The sequence below is a fragment of the Nicotiana sylvestris genome, chromosome 11 (assembly GCF_000393655.2).
Source record: "Nicotiana sylvestris chromosome 11, ASM39365v2, whole genome shotgun sequence".
NCBI classification, from domain to species: Eukaryota; Viridiplantae; Streptophyta; class Magnoliopsida; order Solanales; family Solanaceae; genus Nicotiana; species Nicotiana sylvestris.
The window spans coordinates 25,611,812-25,622,383 of NC_091067.1; the positions used below are offsets into that span (position 1 = coordinate 25,611,812).

General features: G+C 43.1%; 1 protein-coding gene across 1 annotated transcript; it reads right to left on the reverse strand.

Moving 5' to 3' along the window:
* Positions 1–479: 479 nt before the first annotated feature.
* On the reverse strand, positions 480–8,861 carry LOC138880840 (uncharacterized). The gene is made up of 5 exons (XM_070161019.1): positions 8,571–8,861; positions 2,840–3,854; positions 1,682–2,473; positions 1,239–1,336; positions 480–986 (listed from the first exon to the last, which is right to left on the reverse strand). Exons 1-5 carry the CDS (start codon positions 8,859–8,861, stop codon positions 480–482), a joined length of 2,703 nt encoding a protein of 900 aa, XP_070017120.1.
* Positions 8,862–10,572: the final 1,711 nt, after the last annotated feature.

The window sequence follows — 10,572 nt, forward strand, 5'->3', positions numbered from 1 at the left end:
ACTCCATGAAGGCGAACAATCTCTCGAATGTAAAGCTTGGCATAATCCTCAGCTGAATATGTCGTCCTGACTGGCAGGAAATGAGCAGATTTTGTAAGTCTATCTATAATTACCCAAATAGAATCATACCTCTGTGGAGTGCAAGGCAAACCAGTGATGAAGTCCATATTTATCATGTCCCATTTCCATAATGGAAGTTCAATATACTGAGTTAGGCCTCCAGGCCTCTAATGTTCAGCTTTAACTTGCTGGCAGTTGGGACATTGGGCTACCATCTCTGCGATATCTTTTTTTATTCCATTCCACCAATAGATCTGTCGAAAGTCCCGATACATCTTTGTCGCTCCGGGGTGAACTGCATATCTAGAATAATGGGCCTCAGAAAGAATCTTGGCGCGAAGCTCTACGATTGTCGGTGCACATAAGCGGCCCTAGTATCTAAGGACTCCATCTCCAATTAGCTCAAATAAAGGTTGTCTCTACTGTGGAATACTTTCCCTCAGTTTTATAAGCTCAGGATCCTCGTGTTGTTGCTCTTTCACTTCGGTAACAAAAGAAGATTTTGCTGTATTCTGAACGAGAATGCGTCCACCCTCTGCGTCTACCAAATGCACCTGCAAATTAGCTAGCTGGCATAGATATTTGGTCATCTTGACCTTATCACCTTCAACATGGCTTAGACTGCCCATGGACTTTCGGCTAAGGGCATCAGCAACAATATTAGCTTTGCTGGGATGATATAAAATATCAACATCATAGTCCTTTAGTAATTCTAGCCATCTTCTTTGTCGTAGGTTCAGCTCCCTCTGTTTAAATAAATACTGAAGGCTCTGGTGGTCGGTGAAAACATCAATATGAACCCCATATAGATAATGCCGCCAAATCTTTAGGGCAAAGACAACTGCGGCTAACTCAAGATTGTGCGTAGGATAGTTCTGTTCATGTTCCCGCAACTGTCTGGAAGCGTACGTGATAATCTTACCATGCTGCATAAGAACACAACCTAGGCAAACTCTTGAGGCATCACAATATACAACATAACCCTCGGTGCCATCCGGAAGAGTCAAGACAGGTGTCGTCGTAAGCCTTTTCTTTAGCTCCTGAAAACTTTGTTCACATGCCTCAGTCCACTAAAACTTAGCTCCCTTATGTGTCAATTTCTTCAATTGTGCAGAGATAGAGGAAATTCCCTCCACAAACCTTTGGTAATATCCTACCAAGCCTAAAAAACTATGAACCTCTGTCGGATTCAAGGGCCTCGGACAAGTCATCACAGCTTCAATCTTTTGGCCATCAACCTTGATACTATCAGCGGTAATAACATGACCAAGAAAAGCTACAGAAGTTAGCCAAAATTCACGTTTAGAGAATTTAGCATATAACCTGTAGTCCTGGAGAGTCTGCAATACAACTCGCAAGTGGTCCGCATGCTCGGCTTCCGATCGTGAATATATCGGGATGTCGTTAATAAACACAATCACAAATTCATCCAAGAATGGTTTGAATACCCGGTTCATAAGATCCATAAAGGCTGCTGGGGCATTTGTAAGCCCGAAAGACATGACAAGGAATTCAAAATGGCCATACCTCGTCCTAAATGCTGTTTTTGGGATATCAATATCCCTGACTCATAACTGATGATAACTGGATCTCAAGTCGATCTTCTAAAAGCATTTGGAACCTTGTAACTGGTCAAACAAGTCATCAATCCGTGGAAGAGGATACTTATTCTTGATAATGACTTTATTTAGTTGCCTGTAGTCAATACATATCCGTAAGGAGCCATCTTTATTTCGAACAAATATCACCGGAGCACCCCATGGGGATGTACTTGGCCTAATAAAGCCTTTATCGAGAAAGTCCTTCAGTTGTTCCTTCAATTCCCTTAGCTCTGCAGGAGCCATTCTGTAGGGAAGAATGGATATAGGCTGTGTATCAGGAAGCAAATCTACAGCGAAATCGATTTCCCTTTCATGGGGAATTCCTGGAAGCTCGTCAAGGAATACCGTCGGGAATTCATTCACAATAGGAACCGACTGAAGAGTCGCTAGCTCCTTATCTATATCCCTGACATGAACCAGATGGTATATACAACCTTTAGCAATAAACTTCTGAGCCCTAAGGTATGAAATAAACTTACCCTTGGGCGTGGCTGCATTACCTTTCCATTCAAGGACATGTTCACCAGGAAAATGAAATCGAACCACCTTTGCACGACAATCAATATTAGCATAACAAGCTGCCAACCAATCCATACCCATAATGACATCGAAGTCTAGCATAACCAATTCAACCAAATCAACAGAGGTTGGACGGTCATTAATTAACACTGTACAACCTCGATAGACATGATTAGCTACAATAGAGTCGCCAAATAGCGTAGACACCTCAACTGACTGTGGCAATAACTCAGATCTCATGTCAAGCTTACCAGCAATAAATGGAGTAATATATGAAAATGTAGAGCCGGGATCTATCAATGCATAAATGGCATGAGAATGTATTGTCAATATACCTGTGACAACATCTAGGGATGCCTCTAAATCCTATCGGCCTGTGAGTGCATAAAAACGATTGTGGCTACCACTAGAACCTGAGGTGTCTCCTCCACCTCTCCCCCTACCACAGCCCTGAGTAGACTGTGGACCTGGTCGGGGAGCACAGACTGAGGGCGAAGAGGCTGCTGTGGATCCTGAAGGCTGAGCTGGTGCACCTCTCCCTAACCCCGGACACCAACTAATAAAATGTCCTGTCTACCCACAATGATAACATGCACTCGAACCCTGTCTACACTGCCCGGTGTGCAGCTTACCGCAATGAGTACATGGAGGGAAACTACCTGCTGACCAAGGTGGATATCGATGGAGTGGGGGCCTAAAATCGCCCCGTGGCTCCCTATAAAACCCCGTAGTACGAGCCCTCTTACTCTGCTCCCTATTCCTACGAGTATCACGAATCCGACGGGAAAGGTTCTCTGTAGTCTGAGCGAAAGATTGTATGCGGGAAATATCTACATCATCCGATAGGGATGCTACCCTACAATCTCTAATCAGATGATCCCCCAAACCATCCACATAATGATAAACTCTAGTCCTCATGGTACGTACGATATCTGGTGCATACCTCGCCAAAGAATTAAACTTATGGCTATAATCCCTCACACCCATATCCCCCTGCTTCAGGTTAAGAAACTGGTCAAGACGGGCTTCCCGAACCTCCCGTGGCAAATAATGGGCTAAAAAAGCCTGAGAGAAGTCCTCCCACTCTACTGGCGAAGCATTAGGTCCTCTAGATCTCTCCCATACCTCATACCATAGGACAACTACATCACGTAGTCGAAAAGAAGCCAACTCCACAGCTTCGATGATGGAGGCATGCATCACCCTCAATACTCTATACATTTGGTCTATAAAGTCCTGGGGATCCTTAGTGGAACTGGATCCTCTAAATAATGGAGGGGACAAGTGAAGAAACTCTCGTACCGTCGAGCTTCCTGTCCAATCTCTCCAGGCATTTGCTCCCGACTCTAGCTGTCGCTCATGAATAGAAACCATCCTAGTCAGCAACTGAACTGCCTCCCTCATCCCCTGCTCCCCAGTCTCTGATGGGAGAACAACAGGTACTGGAGGTCCTGTGTCTCTAGCTGCCATAGGTACTAATGGAACTAGTGAGGCTGGGGGTACTGCATCTCCCGGGGCTCCAACACGTGCTGGGGAAGCCGAAACTAGGGGTACTAGAAACTCACTGTGTGCCTCTAAGAGAAATCTATCCCTCTGACCTGGTGGGGAATGACTGGTACCTTCCCCTGGATCCATACCTATCTCTCGCTGTGCCATCTCCTGAGCGTAGGTAGCCTGTTAGATAAGAAACACAAAGCACGATTTAGATTTCATATGTTCTTATAACTTCGCTCTATAGCACGATTTATTAATTGAAAGAAATGTAACCATTCCTAAATTCCTCATAGCCTTCTGATTATAAGTGTGGTGCACAACACACCCATAAGCAAGACTCTACTAGACACGGCTTGTGGACTCCCTGGGATACGACCTGCTCTGATACCAAGTTTGTCATGCCCCAAACTAGGGGAGGCACGACTGGCACTCGATACTGTATTCGATCAAGTTAGCCACTAAACATACTAGCTAACTAAACTAGGGGCCCAACAGATCGGGCAGCACAACATCTGAAAAACTAAGCCTGGACCATTAAGGTCATGACCTGAATAATAATAAGCCATATAAACAAAGCTAGACGAGCAAAAATAATAAAGTACTAGCTGGCCGACGAGGCTGCGATTGGAGACATACATGCCTACACACATATATATACATGCCAAGCCTATGGGCTGGAGACTGAAAGCTACAAAAAGAAACCCAGAATACTATGTCCACAATAGCCTCTAAGAGTGTCATAAGCACTGTCGAGACAAGGCCCCGACTATACCCAAATTGTATAACAAAAGTAACCATTCTATGAAAGCTCCAGGAAGAGATGGAGCTTACCAACTCACAGCTGAACCCCGAAATCCAAGCGGAGGGGTCGATCAGAGTCCCTACCTGGACCTGCACGCACGAAACAAAAATGCAGTGTCCCCAAGCAATGGGACATCAGTACGAATAAAAATGTACTGGTATGCAAGGCAGACCGTAGAATCATACATAGCTGATGTAAAAAAAAGTAATAGAGATACCACCTGACACTGAAACTCTGATAGCCTCGATGGACGACATCTGACTTCATAGTAATCAAATATGCATGGTATGCTCGTGTAATCGTATGTCATGAATACATATATATTGATGCAAATGCACATACCCAACCAAATGCTAGCAATGACGGTCTCTTCCGGTAGCTAACCGGTATCATATTTCCAACCTGTCGCCATCTGTACAATATATATAGTTTTTCGGGCAAATAGGCCCCTTACCTCCGATTATAGCTCGAAGTCCATGCATAATATTCCATGTATGATATGAACTTTGAATGCACATAATAGGCCATAACAAGAACTTAGCCAATCTTGGCTCATAGGTACTCTTATCCTCATGATCTCATAATCACCTTCGTATCGCATACAATTGTCTCGTGGAACCTCATATGTTTTCTTTTCTTTTGAATAAGCTTGAAAACTTAACTCGACTTTTAGAAAGATAACTTAACTCTGAAGATGTTCATAAAAAGCTTAAGGTGCTTCACTTAGTCCTTATACCTGATTTCTTGATATTTAGTAAAAGAAAGTATTTCAAAAATCAAGTGTTTTAGTAGTTTAAACATAAAAATTATATTTGAGATTTTTGGAAATCGACGTGTCACTTTAGAGATTTTAAGATACACTTTAACAAGGGAGAAGGACTGATCGCAAATACTAAATGTCTTTATTTTCTAGTCACACAACCCAAAGACGAATAAGAATTCACATATATAGACATATAGTTAAGAAAGCCGAACAAATGACATATATAGATGTTGAATACCCTATTTAACCGAACGAGTGGAATATCAACCTAATAGCATCATAAAAATACTTCAGCTACGATCCTAATGCCTTTCACAGAAGGTCTTTCTAGTAATAGAATAGTAAAATATCACATTTGACGTCTTAGGAATTTCCCAGAATTCGTGCTAAAAGGAAGGACAATGTTTAGCCTTAACATACCTCTCCAACGAACGTTCAAATGACTGTAGTTCCTTCACAAAAGTTGTTCCTTACGTCCTAAACTTCGAAAACACTAGATATATACAGCTTATACGCACATATAAACAGTTCATAATTGAGTTTAAATCGGCAGATTTGCCATATGACCCTAACTTGACGAAACGTCCGTAAAATATTGTAAAACCGATCATAAAAGAGTCCCAAGATGATTACCTTAGAAAACCAAGTATAAAGCCTGAAGAACCAGTAAGAACAACAAATTCCTATCTTCCAAGAATATCTCCAAACACAACTAATAGAAGGGGAAACGATTGCAAAGCGTAGAGATTGCGTTTCTAGGTACGGGGTCAAGTTTTAACGATAGACATCGTTAAAAATGCACCTTAATCACTCAAGAACACCATGGAATCTTCTCTTCAGCTTTCGTACTGTTTTAGGACGAAAATGAAATGTTTTTAGGTCTGAAAAGTCGAATTTTCCGACTTATACTACTTGTTTTATCCGACCCAGTTCGCGACCCGATTTCAGCCTGGACAGTCCGCCATAAAATAGTCATAACCTTTTACTCCGATGTCGGATTGATGTCAGGGTTTTTTGGTTGCGAACTAGACTCGTAGACCTTCGATTCAGTAGGCCGTGGGTCCTATAACCCTTTATATATTGGTATAAATGATCTGATACATTTGATCTAAAGTTTAGAAAATTTATTAGAGAAATTTACGATAACTTTTGCCGACCTTTATTTCGCAACTTGTTTGATTCCAAAACATAACATGTGACCAGTGTGATATTATAATACCTCATAACACATTATTCTTAGCATATTTGACACTCTTGGTCTTATCCCACATGTGTAAATTAACTTAAACCTTCCGAACGTGCGGGGTGCCACCCGAGCCATTTCTTTAACCACGAACCTTTGTTTAAGGGATTCCTTTGACCTACAGCTTTAGTTTAGTTCTTTGATATTACCACACATTTTCATTCTTATTCTCCCAATGTGCTACACCGAATCATATATACCTAATATAACCATGCCATGCTACGTATATTACTTAAGAGAAAAAGAAAAAAACATGGGGTCTCACATCCGAGCCCTCTAACACATAAGTCAACATCTGGTTGACTTTTCCAACTTAAGCTTCCTTAAAAGAGACTAAGTGCCTCAAATCTTACGAAAATCATTCCAGATTCGATCCGACCAACCTGATACCACATAACGCAGAAAAATAAAGCATAAAGAAGCATAAATGGGGGAAACAAAGCGGTAACTCATGAGACTACTGGCCGGGTCGTCACGTCCTCCCCAACTTAAACATACGTTCGTTCACGAACAAGTCAAGAAACATACCTGAAGCCTCAAACAGGTGAGGATATCTGCTCCACATCTCCCGCTCGGTCTCCTAGGTAGCCTCTTCTAGGGGCCGACCTCTCCACTACACTTTCACTGAAGCTATATCCTTTGACCTCAACTTCCGAACCTGACGACCCAAAATAGCTACCGGCTCCATATCATAGGTCAAATCATCATCCAACTGAACTGTGCTAAAATCTAGAACATGAGATGGATCCCCAAAATACTTCTGAAGCATAGAAACATGAAATACCGGATGCACACTCGACAAGTTGGGTAGCAAAGCAAGCTCATAAGCCACCTCCCCAATCCTCCGAAGCACCTCAAAAGGCCCAATGAATAGTGGACTCAATTTCCCTTTCTTCCCAAATCTTATAACACCCTTCATAGGTGAAACCTTTAACAGAACCTTCTCACCAACCATGTAGGACACATCTCGAACCTTCTTGTCAGCATAATTCTTTTGCTTCGACTGTGATGTACAAAGCCTCTCCTGAATCACCTTCACATTCTCCAAAGCATCCTGCACTAAATCTGTTCCCAATAGCCTAGCCTCACCGAGCTCGAACCAACCAATTGGAGATCTACACCGCCTCCCATACAAAGCCTCATATGGAGCAATCTGAATACTCGACTGGTAGCTGTTGTTATAAGCAAACTCTGCAAGCGGTAGAAACTGATCCCATAACCCTCTAAAATCAACGACACAAGCACGCAACATGTCCTCCAATATCTAAATAGTGTGCTCGGACTACCGGTCTGTCTGAGGGTGAAAAGCTATGCTCAACTCAACCTGAGTACCCAACTCTCGCTGCACAGACCTCCAAAACTACGAAATAAACTGAGTGCCTCTATCTGAAATGATGGAAACTGGGACACCATGCAAACAAACAATCTCCCGGATATAAATCTCCGCCAACCTCTCAGAAGAATAGGTAGTACACACATGAACGAAGTGCGCGGACTTGGTCAGCCGATCCACAATCACCCAAATAGCATCGAACTTCCTCAAAGTCTATGGAAGTCCAACAACAAAGTCTATAGTGATCCTCTCCCACTTCCACTCTGGAATATCCATCTGCTAAAGCAAGCCACCCAGTCTCTGATGCTCATATTTCACTTGCTGGCAATTGAGACACCGAGTTACAACTCCCATAATGTCTTTCTTTATTCTACTTCACCAATAGTGCTGCCTCAAATCCTATTACATCTTTGCGGCACCCGGATGAATGGAATAACGCGAGCTATTGGCCTCCTCCAAAATCAACTCCCGAAGCCCATCCACATTGGGCACACAAATCTGGCCCTGCATCCTCAACACCCCATCATCACCAATGGTCACATCTCTAGCATCATCATGTTGAACTCTATCCTTAAGGACAAGCAAATGTGGATCAACATACTGGCGCTCTCTGATGCGATCATATAAGGAAGACCGAGAAACCACACAAGCCAATACCCGATTGGGCTCCAAAATATCCAACCTCACGAACCGATTGGCCAAGGTCTGAACATCAAATTCAAGAGGTCTCTCCCCAACTAGAATATATGCACTACTCCAGCATTGACCACCACATTGGCCTTTCCCGAATGGTACAATATAGTGATATCATAATCCTTAAGCAACTCCAACCATCTCCGCTGCCTCAAATTAAGATCCTTTTGCTTGAACAAGTGCTGAAGACTGTGATGATCAGTGAACACCTTACAAGATACGTCATACAAGTAATGCCTCCAAATCTTTAACGCATGAACTATGACAGCCAACTCCAAATCATAAACGGGGTAGTTCTTCTCATGGGGCTTCAATTGACGAGAAGCATAAGCAATAACTCTACCCTCCTGCATCAACATACAACCAATCCCAATTCTTGAAGTATCACAATACACGGTATATGAACCTGATGGCAAAACCAACACTAGAGCTGTGGTCAAGGGTGTCTTGAGCTTCTGAAAGCTCTCCTCACACTTGTTCGACCATATAAATGAAGCGCCCTTCTGAGTCAACTTGGTCAAGGGCGATGCGATAGATGAGAATCCCTAAACAAACCAGCGATAATAGCCTACCAAACCAAGAAAGCGGCAAATCTCTGTAGCTGAGAACGGTCTGGGCCAACTCTGAACCACCTCTATCTTCTTCAGATCAACCTGAATACCCTCGCTAGACACCACATGTCCCAAGAAAGCCACTGAACTGAGCCAAAACTCACACTTGGAGAACTTTGCATAAATCTTCTCCTCCCTCAATCTCTGTAACAGAACTCTCAAATGCTCCGCGTGCTCCTCTTGACTACGCGAATACACCAGAATATCATCAATCAAAATTATGACAATTGAGATGAGATAGGATCGGAACACGCTGTTCATCAAATGCATGAACGTTGATGGGGCATTGGTCAGCCTAAAAGACATCACCAAGAACTCATAATGACCATATTGAGTCCTGAAAGCTGTCTTAAGAATATTTGAGTCCCTAATCTTCAACTAGTGATAAATTGAACGGATATAAATCTTGGAGAACACTCTCGCTCCCTGAAGCTGGTCGAATAGATCATTAATGCGAGACAAAGGATACTTATTCTTAATTGTTACCTTGTTCAATTGCCTATAATCGATTCACATCCTCATAGTGCCATCCTTCTTCTTCACAAATAGAACCAGCGCACCCCAAGGTGACACAGTAGGATGAATGAACCCCTTATCAAGGAGTTCCTAAAGCTACTCCTTTAACTCCTTCAACTCAGCTGGTGCCATATGGTACGGCGGAATAGAAATGGGTTGAGTGACCGGCACCAGGTCAATACCAAAATTAATATCCGTATCTGGTGGCATGCCCAGCAGGTCTGCAGGAAACACATCGGGAAAATCCCTCAGAACTGGAACAGAATCAATATTGGGAGTCTCAGTACTGACATCCCTCACAAACGCTAGATACGAAAGACAACCCTTCCTAACCATACGCTGGGCCTTCAAGAAAGAGATCACTCTACTAGGGACATAATCAGTCACATCTCGCCACTTAATCCGTGGCACACCCGGTATCGCCAATGTGACTGTCTTAGCATGGCAGTCCAGAATAGCACGACATGAAGATAGCTAATCCATGTCCAAAATGACATCAAAATCCAGCATGCACAATAATAAAAGATCCACTCGGCTCTCCAGACTCCCAATAATCACCACACACGACCGATACACACGGTTTACAATAACAGTATCGCCTACCGAGGTAGATACATGAACAGATGAAGCAAGAAACTTATGGGGCATACCCAAATAATGAGAAAACTATGATGACATATAATAAAAGGTGGAACCGGGATCAAATAATACAGAGACATCTCTGTGGAAGACTGAAACAATACCTCTAATAACAGCATCTGAAGCAATAACATCGGGTCTTCCTGGAAGTGCATAGAAACGGGCCTGACCGCCACCTAATCGACCTCCCCCTCTGGGGCGACCCCTAGTTGACTAACCTCCACCCCTAGCTAGCTGGGCGGGTGGTGGTGAAGTAACTGGTGCTGAAGCCGATGACTGACCCCTCTACTGAGATGAA

What these genes read in the sequence shown, in the direction of transcription:
- LOC138880840 (XM_070161019.1), bottom strand. Translation starts at nt 8,861, where the DNA reads ATGCAGGAGGGTAGAGTTATTGCTTATGCTTCTCGTCAATTGAAGCCC. An exon ending in ATGTGGTGGTCAATGCTGGA is followed by an intron (nt 3,855 to 8,570) that starts GTAGTGCATATA and finishes CTTATCTAACAG; the next exon opens with GCTACCTACGCTCAGGAGAT. An exon ending in ATATCCACCTTGGTCAGCAG is followed by an intron (nt 2,474 to 2,839) that starts GTAGTTTCCCTC and finishes ATGCATTGATAG; the next exon opens with ATCCCGGCTCTACATTTTCA.